Source organism: Pocillopora damicornis, chromosome 3 (assembly GCF_964200805.1).
Source record: "Pocillopora damicornis chromosome 3, jaPocDami1.2, whole genome shotgun sequence".
In the NCBI taxonomy this organism is placed as follows: domain Eukaryota; kingdom Metazoa; phylum Cnidaria; class Anthozoa; order Scleractinia; family Pocilloporidae; genus Pocillopora; species Pocillopora damicornis.
In genome coordinates, this window is record NC_142672.1 from 12,628,967 (window position 1) to 12,647,534 (window position 18,568).

Here is an 18,568-nt window from a genome sequence, read left to right on the forward strand (position 1 = left end):
TCACGTTAATGATAAACCATCCCTAGCGTCGTGAACAAAATATAAGTTCACTGAATGATGAAAAGTTTAAATTCGGTAAAAAATAGCTTATAATGATTGACACGGTAAAGTGCTTTGCGAATTTACGGTCCCCTCAGTTGACAAAACGCAGACATTTTGTTTACGGAAACCCAGTCATGATAGGCTAAGCAAACTCCTGCAGTCTTCAAGTGATCCTCTCAAGTGCCCCAAACAGGCTGTATTTGTGTGGTGCTGATCTTCGGAAATTTTAATCCAATTAGCTGTAGGGGTGTTGAGGAATTAAGTAAAATGTTGCCAGACTTTAATTCTTACGATTTTTGCGATTTTTTCACGTCCAAAACATAAGCATATACAAATGTCTCGTTACTAAGTATAAAACATTTGAAACTCCTCTGATTTGCCAAGTTTGATTATCGTCTTTAAATTGGTGAGGAATGGATAAACTCTTGAGAATTTTAAGTGTCCTTACATCAATTTTTTTATCAATTCTCTTGCGGTCGAAGAATAGTTGACGTCGTGAAGAAACCCAGTTTAATGCGTTCCGGAAGCTGCCAAGAAATAGTTTCTTTCCGTTAGCAGTTCAAAATTTGTGATAAGGTTGCCGATTGATCATAATTTGGGAAGCAGACTGTTAAAAAAATGAGACAATGAACCCCAGTGAAATCAAGTTTAGTCAAGTAAGGTTATTTTGAGACTCGGAACATGGCCTGTAACGGAAGTGGTGAGAGACGTGCATAGAAGCAGTGATTCTAGATAGACTTCTCACCTTCAGCCTTCAGCCGTTCTTACGCTTAAGTTCACACAGTTGTATTCACTTTGGGCAAAGGAGTTTTGTTTAGACCATTTCCTTTACATTTTGATTACAGAATTCACATAAATGATGAGTTTATTCTTGCCGTTCGCAGTTGCCCCAAAGGCTACGCCGAGAAGTTGCAACAAGAGTTTTTAGCTGAAAACCACTTTATCGCAACAACTAGACGAATACAAGTTAGGGCTTCTGAAAACCTGATCAGTTCGGAGAAAAGATCATAAGCATCCAGTGTCTGAATAATTAAACGCCGAGGCATGCAGTAGCTCGAGAGACGAGCTGCTTGAACCCCGACCGACAACTTGGCCATGTAGAGATGTAGATTTATTGCTTTAAGGTTACTTAGCGAAACGTTACCAATGCTTCGTATTATTCGAAACAAGATATAATTTACAGTGTAATGATACAGCCCTTCTGTTTTAAATATACAAACAAAATTTCATCACTCGTCATGAGTTCCGCAAAGAGTTTGAAGAGGATGACGACAGGGATGGTTCAAATGCGAGATAATCTTGGACTTCAATTTCATCCGTCTAATTGAGTAAGAGGAAGTGGTCTCCAGCTTAGACGATTGACTGACAGCTAAATCCGAGTACATTACATAAATCCCTTATTTCCGCGGACTATTTTTGAACGGGTTTGGTTTTCCAGCGCGGAAGCTTCGCTTGAATGTTTCGTTCAGCAATAAAAAAATAGCTTAAAAGAACCTAAAACGTCATTAAATACAAAACAATACGTGATTTTTTTTAGAATAACAACGGATTCTTTCTGAAGAAGGTAGATAGAGAAATAGACACGAAATCTGCGGCTGTAAGCATGATTTTTGCGGCGTTGTAACAATACGTACTGGATCACTCCTACGGAAACTTAGATTACTGTGAGGTACGCTATTTTGGGAAAGTGCTTCGCCGGATGCAAAATTTGTCTCAGAAATAGACTTAGCATGGATTCAGAAAAATAAAAGCTAATCACTCTGCATGATGGGAAGGTATTTTAGAGTTTGACGATACATTAAAGCTTTCACAAATTAATTAAACCTGAAAATTTTCGTGTTGCTCATCAGCTGTAGTTCATCTAGCGCTGTACCATTGCCTCTTTTACGGCTAACGTTAAAAATTTGGCCAGTTACAGATCATGGTTAATTCTTTTCAAATATTGTTAGGAGAAAAATTTTCACAGTTAACTTTTTCACGACTGACTGTTGAAACTTGTCAATTTTTACGTCTAACGGCTTAATCTTTCTGCAGTCTTACGGCTAACGGCCAAAGCCATTGAGACTCGCTCTTTAGTGTCTCTGTCTTATCGATCCATTATTATGGTGGTCTCCTTGCATTCGGAGGAGGCCACCATAATTTGCCTTATTGGCTTACTTAAGATTCATGACACAACTCCGTAAGGGAATTACGAGAGATATAATTTAATTGGACGTGCATGCAGAATTTCAGGCAAAGCGGCCTAGGTAATTACCTATTTTTAGATCAGTGGATATGTACCGCTCTTTGGAGTTAATTTGACAACTGCGTTGACTATCGATGGCAAACGAAAGGCAACTTTTTAACCCTGCTGACTCGATGACTTGAAAATGGAGCGAGCTTCATAGCAGGAGTATATGTAGGGACGCTATGCAACGATTTTATACACGAAGAATGGTTAACGTTTGCAACTGACCAAGATCATCGGTGTAATTGGATTTTTTTAATGGTCGAAATGGGTAAATTTGAGGGGGGGGGGGCAACTCGGTAATTCTGATCTTTGGAAGTCGTGAAAGTGAACCACGGTGATTCAGATCAATACTTCGGTCTCTATATTCGTTTATCATTAACTGAATAAAAAATAACATTATATTTCTCTTAAAACAGGTCAAACAATTTGTGCGTTTTCAATTTTGTCGTTTTCAACTTTACTTATCTCATCGCTCAAATTTTTCCCAACGAATCTTTACTTTTAAGTCAGATGTAGTTTTCTGGAAATTGTGCTTTGATGAGCGATGATATCACGATGATTCAGTATCCTTTATATATGTTTCAACTACATGATATTTTATGAACGATTTAACCAGATATGATTTCTATGAAAAATTTTGCTCTGATTTCAAAGTTTTAGTAATTAATTAATAATCAAGTAATTAATTAATAATCAAGTAATTAATTTTCTCAGATTCCTTGAACAATCTCAAATTTGTCCACTTGAGCCATAAAATACCTACCTTTCCCGATTCGTTCAAACATTCATCGTAATGGCAAAATGTTTGTCTTGTGTGGTTTGTCTTGGTACGAAAATTCAGTTAAAAAAACGAAACAGGAGCAAATATACAAGCTTAACCAATAGATACCTTTCTCCCATAGATCGCATGACATTTGAACGAAAAACTCTCCTGCGTAAATGTTCATGCTCACAGACAGGAGGAAAAGTAATCTTTAACTTAAATAAATTGATTATTTTCCAATAATCTTGTTTTCTGAAGCATTTTTCGCAGCACTTCTTTCAATATCTCTGAAGAAAATATAACACTGATATCAAAACACTCACAGGAAGTAGGCGTCTTTCAAATTCAAACATATTTTCAGTACTTAAGTTTTATTTTAGATCCGGTTGACACAAAAAACTGCTGCCAACATTTGCCACTTCTGTTATCTAGTTCCCGCAGCGATCTGTTAGTAAAGAGTATTTTTTAACATGTCTTGTGCGGAAGGGTTTGTGGCTTCCTAATGACCTGTGCTTCTTACCACGTCAGTATAACTTAATTTTAATAATCGTTCCCTTCCGCACATAAAACGGCTTGTCTGGCACGAAAACTGTCCATCACGACAATCATTTATTTAAATATAAGTATATAACAAATAGACTGCTTCATGAAGAATCGTGTTGAAGTACAGCGGGCCCAGTTTCAAGTCGAAGTGATCAAGCCTCTTCTGGAAGGTTCGATGCTTATGATTCACGTGCAGGCTATGTTTTGGTAAGCTGTCTTCACTAATCAACTACTGGCAACACGAAACCTATAAGCAAACTTCAAATTACTTCCTTAATCCTGAAGATAGCAGGCGAAATTGGTTTGAGAAAATAAAAAACATTTCTAGTAGATGTCACACGTTTTGTAAACTACAATACCACAGATGATAAAGTTTAAGTGACATGCATAGCGAGGGCCAAAAACCAACTATCGGCGAGGGTCATGACAGCTGTTCGTTTTCGCGATGTTATGCAACTTTTTCGAGGTATTCGCAGCTTTTTGGCTTTTCTTGTTTCTTGATAACTAATCAAAACACACTTTGGCTGAGTTGTGGTCGAATCATGGCAGAAATTCAATATGCAATTGTCGATGACCTTATAAACCCATTCACTAACCATGTCATTTGTAAATCTATTTGACTCTCACGAACATCATGCGGCCAGCTTTCAACACTGTAATAATTACGTCTGTTACAAAAACAAAGTAAAAACCCTATTCGCTCTTCTCTGAGAACATATAGCTTGTACACTCGAGAGGACGTCAAAGCATGTTTGAGAGTAAGCGAGCTGACGTTTCCTTCGGATGTCACGTGTTGTGTTCACACGGATTACGAGAAAGGCTGTTTATCTGAAGGATTTTAAACCATCAATTAATGATACGCTCATCGATTTTCAACAGACCACCTTACAACATTGCACTACAGTTGATCAAAAAACCAGCCCTTGAATTTTGGTTAGCCACATTTGGAGCTTAGAGGAACATTTGGAAATGCAAACGAGACATAAGACTGTCCAAAAATTGTTCCCTATTCAATTGTAAGTTATTGTGCGGAAATCACTGTCAGGGCTGTTATTTTTCCAACTGCCATGTGATTGAAAGTTGTTGACCTTTTCCTGAATTTGAAAGATATAAATACAAATATAAAAGCAGAAAGCCACAGGTCACAAATCCATTTAGCTGGCACAACTATCACGTCGACGAAGACTGCGCCAAGATGATGATCATTGTTCAAAAGTTGCGATCTTTCTTTCTTTATTCGCTCCTTGTCGTGGTCTTTTGCCTGGGAACCATATTGAGGGTGTTCCCTTTTTTCAAGCGTTTTATCTCCAACGCAATTGACAGAATGTTCGGACTAAAGATTCCTCAGGACGATTATTGGGACTCGATGTTCAGTCGGCAAATGCTCAGAGGGTTATGGAGGTTCATCCTACTAGACATCAACAAGAAGACAAAACTTGGAGCGAAGGCCTACAACTCTCCCCTTTTCTCCGTGGATGGCAAGGACTGTTTCCGTCTTTTTGAAAAATCAAAGCTTGGTCGCCCACTCGTTGTTAATTTTGGAAGCTCAAGCTGACAACCATTTCTGACGAAGTTACGCGATTTTGGTGAAATTGTTCGCGATTTTGCCGATATCGCTGACTTCGTTATTGTGTACATCGAGGAAGCGCATCCGTCGGATGGCTGGGCGCTCAAGGTTGGTGTATAAGTGTTTGTCCTCAAATATTTTTAACGATAAACTTGGAAAATAGTTGGTACTATCTCAAAATGTGATCATAACTTAGCGGTATGAACTAAATAATGTGGCTTATTTCCAGTGAAACATACTACGTTCTGCAGTGGAAATTCAACGTCGAGTTTTATACCGGTTCCTTGCTACCTTTCTCAGTGGTACACAGTTGATTAAAATCGGAAGTATGTCTCAAATATTTTTACCGGTTTCTCGAAATCTTACAATTCGCCGAACTAGTGATAAAGATATCCGTTGTCCGTAATCATAGTTCCGCTAATCCTGATTCCGTCTCGCTCTTAAATATGGAAAAATTCTCTAGGTACATCTGATTCACGAAAGCTCCACAACTCTAATACGAAACTCCTTTTTGGCTGATTTCTTGTCGTTCTCTACCAAAACAATGAAGTTGGCGATTGCTTTTGTAAAATCGGAACTAAGTTTGCATATACAGACACTGTCTTTGCGGCTTTTCTGTGTCCGAACATGCATGTTTTCCTTTCGTCTTACTGAGAGCGACTTAAAATTTCTCAAATGCTAATATTTTGAAAAGGTATTCTCCATCAACTAAATCTCCGACGGCGATACGATCTCGTTGCGTAAACCGAACTTCTGGTCATCTCAAATTAGGATCGATGATTCTCTTTATTGTAACCGACTCTCTGTCAGTCAGGATTTTCAACTAATTAGCGCCATTTGGGAAATTCTCTTTAACCAAGCTCGACATCGATAGTTTGAAATTTGATTGGTTTTCAGGAAGACATGTAATAATTTCATTTGTCATGTGTCAGTTCAAGATGACCTAATTCGGTGTAGATCAAGAAAAGTATTCTAATGACAAAATTAATTGCTCGGTGTTCAAACATTCATAAATGGATTGAAAACGGTGACTTAAGTGTGCATTAAAAAACTGTGAATACTTGTGTATTAAAATGCAGTGAGGCGACCAGAATGCTTGGCGACATGACACGTGACGTTATTTAAACAATAATAATATTCAAATATTTTTGGTATTAGACCACCCCGATTAAAAAAATAATAATATTAAAAGGATGAAAAACAATAATGATAATTAACAAACTTGATATCTAGGAAGATAATTTAGGCCTATTAAATAAAAACACTCTATAACTAACCGTTACCTACAATCTCCTGAAGACTCCATTTTTCGTGGTTTCTGCCTTAAAGCCCTCTGCTAGGGTTATCGCAATTTTCTTTTGCTAATCTTACAGTTTATCTTAGCCCCTCACCGCTCTCGTTATCAATGACATTGGTAAAAGAATTTATACCCCCAGCTCCAATTATCTTGAACAGTTTTTGGAGAGATTTGCGATATGGCTACGAATCTTATCTCGCGCTCAAATGATAGAGGTTTATCACGAACCATGCTCGCGATTTCCCAATTCAGAGTTTAAATCAGCATTCCACTCCCATGTTCATGATGTCTATGTTAAGAAATACCAAAGTAACCTTGCCCTTTATTACGCAACTCTTTCTAGTCGTAAAGTTTTGACGCCCCTCTTTCCTTTCGGGTGGCCATTTGTAAGAGACAGATCGATGCCAGGTTATCTTGTCGCAAATTTCTTTCAGGGTTTATCTGTCTGGAAAAGCTTTCAAAGTTAAGCTGTATGTTTTCGAGCTTCGGCATTTATTGATGATGCAAATTGACAGAGACAAGGAGAACACAGGGAGCAGGAGGGGAGAAAAATCCCCCAAACGTAGCACCAGAGAAGCAAAAAAAAAAAAGGAGAAAAAGGTTGTCGATGGAAGAATAAAATGGTCGAAAAGAATTTTAAAAGGATAGAGAAATAGTCAACAAATATCCACCGAAGTGGAGGTGGTTAGTGGTTGATATTCACCGAACCGCGAGGCGGCCAGGTAAACATTCACTGATAGCCACCGATACAGAGGTGAATAGTTGTTTTTGTATACATTAAATGCTGCGATAATGTAGCGCAAAAGCATGATTTTAACTCGTATACTCCTGCAACGATTATCACGCTGTTTCGGATGCAAATCCCGTGCGAGTTATTTGGAGGTGGATACCAAAGGATATTCGGAGTTTGATTGGCCAATCAGAGTTTATACTGATATAAGACATATTTCCACGGCTGCAAAGCTCATACTTTCCTCAGTGCTTTAAGGTCAAACTTGAATCAATGAGACCTTTTTTTTTTTTTGTACTGAACACAGTGCACAGTAACCCTAACCCTAATAATTGCTATTACATAAGCATTGACAACTATAGCTCATTCTCAAGAAACTGGCGTGATTGTGGCCAAGAGGCGTTTTAAGTTTTTTTTAAAATGGCTGGTAAAGCTCTTGTGTTTTGTCTGCGGTGTGTAAAAGTTGAAATAGAATAACAGCTTTGAAAAAAATTTACCAGACCTCATTATAAGCAAAAGTAGAAGAATTATGACTAATCCTTAGAAAAAATAAACTCTTTCGTGCCGGGGCGTTTAATTAATGAAAACGATCATTAATTGGCTAATCCACGGCAATCGCAGTTGCTCTAGTGATTTGCGCCTGCTGGTTTAGGTTCGAGACCTGCTGGGAACGAGTCTTGGCTGGTCGGTTGAGTTCTGCTCACGGAAAAGACAATGAGTTTTTAAAAAAGCTTTTGACTGCCGGTAAAACCCGACAGACAAAATACCAGATTTACGTTCAATGGATTAACATACTCTCCAAGAGGGATGCCAATGATATCACTCACCTTATGCGACAGAGAATGAGAAACCGCGATAATCAATTGCCCAGTAGGCTCGAAAACTTGAATTAATTAATTACTTTTTCGGCATTCAAGTGTTATGAGTGGTTGCTTTTGAAAGTTACTTCATATGCATGTAGCGGTGAATTGGACCTCGTACTCACCAGCAGGGATTACATAGCTTCCCACAGACCATTACAGGATATCCCACTTGAACAAGAGATTCTTTAACTAAGAAATATTAAGCAAGGCCTTCTCTGTCTCAAAGCTACAGAAGAGTGCTTATGATATGAACGCCCCTAAAAATATCATTTCTTTTGTCTTCCTCTGCATAAAAGAGATGAATGAAATTAGGCTTTGAGAGGTAGATCAAAGATCAAAGAGGATTGGACGCAAAAACGGAACTTTTCGGCTAACGTGCAGCTCGATTAGCCCGAAAGATAAACGCCCTGTTGTTTGTCGTTTACACGCAATCTAAGGGCGTTTATGATTTAAGATCTATCGTAGATAACAAGCGGAATCAAAACCATGCTCATGAATTTTTATGGGCTCAGTAGGTTCAAGAGAAGAACTATGGAAGATTTTAAGCTCAATTGTTGAATAAGAAAGATGGCTCTGGCGAGCATGTGAAAAACATAGCGCTCCAAGTCTAGCTATCACTGAGCCACAGAGAACTTGATGGAAAATTAGGCCATATGCTAGAAGACAAGATCTTTTCTTTCTCCCACTCCCACAGTAAAACAAAAGACATCTTTCTTTGTTGATATTACGTGCTGTTAGATTCGTAGAACATTGTAACCAAGCCCTTTCCCAAAGATAACTTAGGATTCTTAGTCGGGTTCACAATTTGAAAAAAAGTCTCTTCAACACTATGTTTATACTGACAGATATTTCCGCACTGGTTAACAAAATCTTCAACTGCGATGTTTGAAAGGCTGACTTAGGCTCAGTGATGAGAACTTGACGACTATACTCAATCCTGAACCGAAATCCACTTGTAGCATTAGACAGAACTTAGGGAGGGAGATTTTGGGGTCAAAATTAGAGAGCGGAAATCTTACTTGAACCCTCGACACTTCATCTCCTTATAGAGGGTCTTTTACAAAACTACCAAAGATTCCAAAGCAAAAAAATATCCTAAATATCTGTTGAGAAAATAGTTGGAAACTAGTTGGAAAGATCCTCACTCGCGTATGCCATTAGTGTAGAACGAAGATAATCTTTTTCTACTACGAACTTGGATGAAAAAACCGGCCAGTTTCGGTTTTCCGCCTCTCTATAGAAAAGTCAAACATTACGTACGTTTTAAGTTGACAGTGAACATACGTATAGTTTTACCTCATGCGTAGTCATTGTTTAAGTGTGCCTCTTGAAACAAAAGCGAAAAAATATGTATACAAATTGATTTATCACGAAAATTACGCGGATTTCATATCTTGCTGAGTCAATATCATCAGTTCTGTTCTTGAAATGAATATAGTCGCACCTGTAATAAGTGGCAGCGTATTAAGCGGCCATTCTGTATTAAGCAGTCGGTTGCCAAAGTCCCGAGTTTGTTTCTCCTTGATCACTGTAATTTTCGCTTCTATTAAACGGTCACCTCTATTATGCGGTCGCGTTACACTTCGCTGAGTCCAAACGGCCTTTTTCTCTTATCTTTCACCTGTCTTGAACGGTCAATTAAAGCCGAACCACTCAAATAAAACTAAGAATAATCTTTCAAGTAATTTTTGAACCATGTTTTTTCCCAAAATCAAGCTGTAAGTAGTATTTTTGAGCGAGATTCTGAACATTAAGTGGCGTAAGGTGGCGTTGTTTATCGTTTTTCTGTAGTAACCCCTAACCGTATTGAGCGGTTACCTTATCATTCCCCATGAGTGACCGTTCGATACAAGTTTGACTGAACAAAGCTTAACTAGTATTATGTCAGTTCTCTGGAAAATTAACTTAAAGAAAGAAATGAAGCATTGAGGTTTATACGACCCTTGAACTTTCAAGATTTTTGTGATTAGTAATTGGCCCTTGTAAGTGCTACACATTTCTTTTTTGATGAGTTAGGAGAATTTCATGTTAAATAGAAATGTTACCTTTTGGCTGATGAACGGTTTGTCTTCTTTTCATCGCCCGGGAAATGTACGAAATTGCGTGGAGAATCTAAATGTCAATCACTTCTGAAAGCACAAGGGGTTTTAATTCGATGGAGCCGAAAATTGAAATTTCAGCACAATTTTTCTTCTTACGGAGTAGTCGAGTAGGAATTGTTCAATAATGAATCTTTGCTGTGAAGTCTGGGAAAAAGTTGCGCGGAAACCTCTTCTCACCCCTAAGTTTAGCAAAGAACAAGGAACTTTATTATTTTATTGACAGTGGCTGGCAGTATCCGTATAAAATGCGGGATGCACTTATTACTGGATTTTACTCTTTTCTTTTCTCCTAGAACAACTATAACATTCCGAAGCATCGAACGCAAGCTGAAAGATGCGCGGCAGCCCAGCTTCTTCTATCCCATAATCCACCGTGCACCGTCACAGTGGACACAATGCTAGACGCCGCTAACCTAGCTTACGGCGCAAGCCCAGAAAGATTATATATCATCCGGGACAGTAAAATAGTCTACCAGGGAGGGCCTGGGCCCATGTCATACAATGTAAATGAAGTAAGAGCTTGGCTGGAGAATTACGCTGGAAAGCTCTCAAGTAAAGCGCGAGGAGAATGATGCAGCTACCAAACGAACGTCGTTAAATGTGGAGTATATATTTTAAACAGCCAGTCATGGCTCGTATAATAGTGTGAATCAAAAGAGTTTGTGCCCAGAGGAACGATAGCCCATCTCAGAAATTCTATCCGATTATAATTATCCAATCAATAGTGGGGCGAGCCTTTCCCAGAATGACCGGAAAGTAGGAAACGAGAACGGTACCAAAAAAACTATATTTATACCGTCGAGTCTTACTTGCCAAGTGCAATTGTCAAGAATTCAAAAGGTTTACGGGATAGACTTAAGCAAAAAATCCTTGTTACACCACGCTATGAGAAGGAAACCTCGCTAGAGCAAGAATTTGTTTTAAACATATCAAGTCTCCTTGTCATCAAATGTCGTTCTCGAATTGCATATTTCAGGAAATTTATTATTATAATCATCATTATTATTAATATTATTGATATTATTACTATTATCATTATTATTTTCACAGAAAGGAAATTTCTCAAGGGGCAATTTGAATGGGAAAAATTGTTGCTCAAAGAAGAGTCATTTATCGGGGTAGCGAAACTCCGAGCTCTGCGGGTTTTCGCCCTGCGCTGGTCAATCGTTCCTCTGGTCTGTATCCTCTCTGAAAGGGGTTCTGAGAGTGTTGTAGGTTTTAAATATGAGCAGTTAGCTTTTAAAACTGCTTCAAGATGGATTAGTAGTTTGGCGTGAAAAACTAGCCATGACTTATTTCTCGGATTTCGAAAAAATTAAGAGGTTAATATTTTATTTAGCAATCGTATTCAGAGTTGTAGATATTTAACACATTACTATCATTTCCTATGGTTCAATACTCGTTTCCCCTGAAAATTTGTTTATGTTCACAATGGCTTAAGTATTTGCTGGTATTATTGGGGAAAAGGCGAAGTCTACCGAGTTCCTTAAGCTACAGCAAAAACCGATCGAATTGATATGTCCAGATGTTAAGAGACTGCTACATAATAAGGTGAAAATTAGTCAATTTTATAGACGGAAAAATTGGAAATATTGCGTTACTAATTTTATGCCAGGAAGAAGCTCATGACAATATTAGAATTCCTAGTTAATGATTGAAAAGAAATCTATAGCTAACAGTTTGAAATGATAGAAAAAAAAACCAACGAGACACGACATAACCGATGGGGTATGAGGATTAAAAGACCTGTTTTTTGTTAGAGAAAGGAGGAAGGGGGAGGGGGACCGTGCAATATGGGGAAAGTCATTATATTTTATGCAACCCAAAAGGGCAGGGCCACAACTATTTAAGGGCTTTAGGGATGGCCATATCTCTTTTGGATCACACTAGGGGAAGGGTTACAGTTTTTTTCTGCAAGAAGTAATTTAAGGGATATAAAAAACTGCACCTGGTGTAGAAAAAAAAAAAAAAAGAAGGAATCTCCCCCCTCCTTCCTCTCTCATCTCTAATAAATGACAGGTCCCTGCCTGATTAAATTGTATTTTAAACGCGAGTCAAACTTCCAATCTTTAGTCCCTTGACTTTTGAGATCTGATTATTTATTCTTCTAACTTATGTTGTTACATCCCCTTGTTGGTTTGTTTAGAGAATCTGGTTTTATATCAAAACAATGTCTCTTAATATTACCAATTTTCTTTTTTTATTTTCATGACCTGTCTGCTTAACTGTGTAGCCAAATTGTCAGGAGAAGATAAGCTGTGATCACTTGGTAGTAAAAAAGGTTACGTCAAATCGATGTATCAGCAATACGATGGCTAAAAAATGAATCTTAGTTGAACTGAAATCAAAGAATGAGAAGTATATTTAAACTAGGAAGCTCTTGTGGCATGGCCTGTGTAGGAGGAAAGTTATGACATCAAGTTGACGTTATGAAGGCTTGGACGCAAAAGTGCTTCAAGCACAACTTCTGAGCCAGAGGTTTATCAACTTCATGTAGAAACTTATTTTAGTAGCCTGAACTGTAAAGAGCGACAATGATGACCTTGCCACTAAATAAATGTTCTCTAAATAATTCATATCAAGGCCTTGTTAGTCATCAGAGATGTGGGATTTTTGGTTCGTCGTTGCTGCTAGTCTCCTTCGCAGCCTTTGCTTGGTCTCGTCACAGATCGTTCTCTCCCAGCAAAACACGCGATCTCCACGCCGTGTTTTACCTATAAATAGGCCTATAAAAGGGAGGGAGTGACGGGAAGTAATTTTGGATTGCCTTGCGTTACTTCACTCTGTGATTGGTCTAGAAAAATCGCGCCATCCTAACAACCGATCAAATACAAAACTAGAACCAATCTCAACTTGCAATTGGTCACTCGCGTTTTCCCGCGTTTCAAGCAGATTGCCTGTTTTTACTTTGAGTTTTTATTGGTTAATGATGATGTTAACCTTTCTTCCGATCGATAAGTGATAAACACAGACAATTCCGATCAATGAAACTAAACAAACTTTTCCCACAGGAATGAGAAAAATAGACATTGACATATAACGTCCAGACGTGCCTTCTTGAAAGACTATCCAAACCTTTAACTTCTTACAGAATTGAGTTCTAGAGAAATATATGTTCTCAGAAAAAAAAAAATTCTGCATCCCTCGAATTAAGCGTACTTGGAAAAGAACGTTTGTAAATCATGGTTACGTAACAAAAGAAACCCGAAAACACATAAATGTTATTTAACACTGACATAAATATTGACTCAGGTCACAGTAGATAAGCATTGTTTCAATCAGGAATCGAAAGGGTATCTTTCTTCAATCTTCAGATGACTTGTTGTCAGCTTTACATTAAGGCTCTCAAAATTGGTTGTTTAGAAACAAAAACCTCAAAGACTACCTGCTTCAGTCACAGAGTCAAAACGATACAGCTGGGTGAAATGAACAACACCTCACATTCCAGGGTAACGTTTGAGCAGCAACCTCTCTAACTCTCTTTTTCTATATCTGGGAAAAATTCTGCGCATTGAAAGGTAATTTGATCAAATTTGGGCAGTCGCCTCTTCTAAACACATTCTCATTACGCTGATGACAAGAAACAAGAAACAGTGAGAAAATAAAACATTTAAAATGACCGATCACAATTTCTCTTCTCTGAAGAAGAAAATGTAAAGTGAAGGAAATGTATACGTTTAATAATAATTTCTATCGAGAAATCATTTCCCCTCCGGTCACTGTTTATTATTCAACAATATTCAGATTGAGTAATTCTATTTTTCCTACAAAACCTGCGATTCTTTGTTTTCTTAATTCTTCACCACTCACGGGACATTTTACCAGCCTTATAAACATACATGTACCATCCACGTCGCGTATTTATAAGACGTCGCTCTTGAATTAACAGATATTTAAAAGCCCAGGAGTTCATTTTTTTTTGTTTAAATGTACTAAAGACATTAATAAATTATATACCAGTCAAACATTTTAACAAAGTTCGTTACTCTCATGACTTATTTCCGGAAGCAAATAAATCTCCAGCAGAAGGCAACGGGGCTAAACCTCCTGCTAGATCTGGAAGCTTCGTTAGGTCTGGAAGATTTTCTAAATGGGATTTGAGCTCTTGTCTGACAAGTTGAACTTTTTCCTGTTTGGCCTTGTATTCCTGAAAGAAATACATAGATAAGCAACTCCCTTGTAAAATACAATAGCGGCTTACGACATTTATCTGAGGATAAAACTGTCTCTGTTACAGAATCGGAGAGATTTTGTGTTTGATCTATAGTTTGGTTTACCTTTAATTTTTCGTAATTTGTGTCAAACTGGAATTCAATGTAAAGGCAGCCTTCTCAGCAATGCTTGACCTTTGCACGAGGTACAGCATAGTGGCAAGTAGAAGTACATTACAGCCACACCTGGCGTACTTTGACATAAAAAAAACCAGCTTAAAAACCTTTGTTTAGTATTATATACCAAACAGTACAGACAAAAGATTTGTAGCAAACATCAGAGGAAGGAATTCAAACCTTCCAGTTGCCTTTTGCATTTGAATAGATCTGTGCCTAACCTCCCTAATTCTACTTCTTGCTTAGCACATAGTGTGTTAAGAAAGCTCTTCCTTTGGAATACTTACCTCAAGTTTTTTCTCTGATTCTGCTAGTTTATCTTTCTGGAGCTGTATAAATGCAGCCAGCATTTTGGATATTGTTGTTCTATCTTCTAGCTCGGCAGCAAGTCTACCATTATAGTCCGCCAATAATAAACAAGCTTCATCGACAATTTTGGAGAGACGATCGCCAGTTTCTTTATCTAAATCATGCGACATGTAAATTCTGTTAAAAGACTACTTCTTACAAACATTGTTTGCTAAAATGGGATTGGACAAACTACATATAATGTACTGCCTTTACCTTCAATTTTTTCTAAAAGTGACACATCTTGGACTTCAGCTGGTAAATTAGCAATCTTTTCTCTGACAGCAGCATCTTGTGAAGCTGAGTTTTCAAGCTCCATTAATGCTTTAATTAAATCCTCCGGCTAAGACCAAAACAAAAACATTCATTAGAAAATGACTGATCACAAAGTCAAGTAAACATTGTGGTTAATAATTTCTATAACATTAGACTCTAAAAATGACTTCACTCAGACTGTGGCAACATCCAACACTGTCATAAAAACAACTTATTAATGGGACTAATCTCACAAGCAAGACTGCTATAGACTGCATGATCAGTTTACCAGGATTTTCTGTTATTAATCAAGTGATAATAGAAAAGTGTTGAGTTAATCTAAAGGATGTTTTCATCAGTACCAAGGGAAGAGTTCAATGTAAGTTTGATGTTATAAATTGGTTCATGCATGACAGCTGATTTGTTACTTTTGCCCTCATGTTCATGGCTGTAAGGCTCAAGTACAGTTTATCAACTGTTTTTTAAAATCTAACTCTTCGCTTGTCTCTCATACTGATTCAGGTTGTCAAAATGCCAGTCATTGTCATTGTCGTTGTCCTTTTTAACTCTTTCACACCCACAAATGACCAAGAAGTATTATAACATAGCTAGTAAATTTGTCTAATCAAATTCAATTGCACGAGCATGCTTCATATTCCTACTGTGCACACTCATGATGTCAGCAAACAAATCCCTTGAGGAAAAAAATTTCCATCAGGTTGAAAATGTTATAAAACAATTGGTTCATACGTCAGCTGTGTGTTCATCAAGATATAAAGCACTTGAGAAGTTTGGAGAGCACACAAGAAGCTAGAGCTGCTCTTGGCTACGCCTCAAGCAACTCTTACACGTCTTTCGTGCCCTCCAAACCTCCCACGTGCTTCATATCTCATTGAACGCACACGGGATGTTATGACCCTGATAGGTAATGAGAGTGAAGAAAGAACATCATTGTGGGGATGCTAACCTATGAAACAATAATTTCTTGGAACCAAATTGGTAGGAATGTATGGTATGCAATAAAGAGAATTACTATTAATATCTTAGGAGTAAAGGGTAAAGATTACCCTCACCCCGTCAGTCGCACTATCCAATCCAGTGTACACAATTTCATTATGTGTAAAACTATACACTAACTTCATCTGCAGAGTTTATCAAATATTTGAATTGACCAGATACCCTCTACAGTTTCTAGGATAATAATGATAATTTCAAACAAAGCCTGGTGCCTTACATCTGGTGGCTCCCTCAGTGGAGCTTGCTTTTCATCATCGGTCTTTTGTTTCTTCTCAGGTGGAGGTGAATCTGATACTTGACCTATGTACAAGTAAAGTTTATTATAATTTGAAAGTGATTACAAACAAGTACTGATGAACTGTCCCAGAAACCCACACACAGTGCTAAGGGAGAGTGAAGGGGGAAGGGGGGGGTAGGTTACATGTACCTGCGATGGACTAACATCCCAAAGACATCCATGAGTGATGAAGACTGAATATAACGAGAATGATATGGCAGACAGTAAGGAGAATAAATAACGATATCTTGGGAGTGAAAGGGTTACAGGACAAAAGTTTATACTAACAGCATTTTCATAGCCTGCCTCAGCCAAAATGTTTGCATCCACTTGTTATTAACCTGTAAATATTAAGCACTCTCCCACTTCTCCTACTAAAGCAAAGAAAAAAACTGTTTTCCCCAGCACTATATACAGAAACTCACCCAAACACTTGTGTAGCTTCACTAAGAAAGTTGCTTCATACACATTTCTCTCAGTCCATATTGATATCAGCCTTTCAAGACCACGTATAGCTTCAACTGATCCGCCCCTGGATTAAAAACAAATAACAGCTACATTGAATCGAAGGAACTTCATATTTGCACAAATTCAAACAAAATATTTAGGTGTATCAAAAACTGAATTCAAAACTTCATCAATCTGGATCACAGCATTACTCCATTGGACATACAGGAGGATTCAACCTTTTAACTCCCAAGATATCATTAGTAATTCCCCTTACTATCTGCCATACAGTTCTTGTGATGTTAGTTTGGAGAATTTGGTATTGGATCAACTTATAATCCCCTAATTGATATTTTTCTTAATTCTTATCACTTGTCTGCTTGATATCGTATTGATATTTTAAGGAGAAATTCTGTCTTGGTCACTCATGGGAGTTAAAGGTTTAAGGGGTACATGTAAAAAACAAAGAGACCTTTTCTGGTTTCTAGTACAACTTAAATTATTTTAAGAATGCAGATAATTACTTACTGTGCACAATGCTGAAACGCAGCTGGTAAGACATGTTTAAATTCATTTAAAAACTCTGTGCCTTTCCTTTTTCCATTTTGGAGTACATCATTAGCCAGGAACATGAAGGTAAGCTTTTTGCTTGTCCTTGCTGCAAATAAACATGGAGAATGTTAAAGCTTACAAGATAATTAACAAAACTGAACATAAAGGGTTTCTTATCATTTGTACACAACACAGTTAGTGGGAAAATGTGAAATGAACAAATCAATTGGCCCGATGAGCTTCAAGGAGGTGAGCTATTAAGGTCCCTTCTATGTTTTGGTATCTACAGGAATAGAAATTTACTTACTGGATACTCTGCACTTGATAAAATCTGAGTATTTTAATATGGATTCATTGTAACTCTTTTAAAAAATGCCCTTATGGCTTTAACCATTGTTGTTAATCAATTGCTATTAAATTGCATTAAATAGATAAATAAGTCATCAGTTAAACAAAATATTAAAAAAGATCATGCATCAGTTTTCTGATAGATATCACTGGATAACAAGAGTCCGCCAAAATAAACTTAGAATTAGGCAAATCAAATAAAAATATAACACATATTTCCTCCAAATCTTTTCATTAATAATCAATTAGGAGTTGAGGAAAGTGAGTTAGCTGCATGGGAAATCTTAAAAGGTATTTGACATATATTCAGCAAAAGCTATAAGCATCTGAGTCGATCGCCTTAGCATAAGATAATGAAAATGCCAAGAATGTGCACCACGTTATAATTAGATCGTTCAACCCCTCTAATGCAGAACAGAACTTGATTAGAGACCTTTGCCTCATTCGTAAATATGGTATGGCAACGCACGCCACATGTAACATATATATGAGATATGTGAAAGGCATGTTGAAGTGATTCTTTCGCACCAGCTGAGCAAATGCAATGCAAGATCTGTCAATGGAGATCAGTTTCTCCACAACCCACAACAAGTTCAAACAATTACTCTATGCACGGTTTTACTCACCTTTCGTCAGTTCTTTGTACCAGGACTGTACGATCGCTTTAGCGTGTTTTCTGTGGTGAATAAGCCACAGCGAAAGCGTCTGGACACTGTGTTGAGTGTTGGAAAGATCAGATAATTTCTTCTCCAAAGTTGCTGATGAAAAAGACGTCATTTTCACGGAAATTCGTGACACCAGCGAAATAAAAACAGTAAAACACACTTCAATCCTAAAGTCCTGTTTGAGTGAAACCTGG

At 37.6% G+C, this 18,568-nt stretch overlaps 1 protein-coding gene and 1 pseudogene across 3 annotated transcripts; one reads left to right on the forward strand and one right to left on the reverse strand.

Annotated features, from left to right (window-relative positions):
- The first annotated feature begins 4,637 nt into the window (after positions 1 to 4,637).
- On the forward strand, positions 4,638 to 12,710 carry LOC113675624 (thyroxine 5-deiodinase-like; annotated as a pseudogene). Its single transcript, XR_016184797.1, has 2 exons — positions 4,638 to 5,253; positions 10,431 to 12,710. The product of XR_016184797.1 is annotated as a thyroxine 5-deiodinase-like (transcript).
- A 464-nt stretch (positions 12,711 to 13,174) lies between these two features.
- On the reverse strand, positions 13,175 to 18,561 carry LOC113675628 (regulation of nuclear pre-mRNA domain-containing protein 1B). Of its 2 annotated transcripts, XM_089199707.1 has the most exons (8): positions 18,336 to 18,561; positions 17,338 to 17,467; positions 16,788 to 16,894; positions 16,303 to 16,385; positions 15,030 to 15,156; positions 14,753 to 14,928; positions 14,415 to 14,542; positions 13,175 to 14,284 (listed from the first exon to the last, which is right to left on the reverse strand). In XM_089199707.1, the coding sequence occupies exons 1-7, from the start codon at positions 18,484 to 18,486 to the stop codon at positions 14,417 to 14,419; spliced, it is 900 nt and encodes a 299-aa protein (XP_089055833.1). In that variant the 5' UTR covers positions 18,487 to 18,561; the 3' UTR covers positions 13,175 to 14,284; positions 14,415 to 14,416. The 2 variants fall into 2 exon arrangements, with proteins under 2 accessions (XP_089055833.1, XP_089055832.1); XM_089199706.1 differs by lacking the exon at positions 14,415 to 14,542.
- Positions 18,562 to 18,568: the final 7 nt, after the last annotated feature.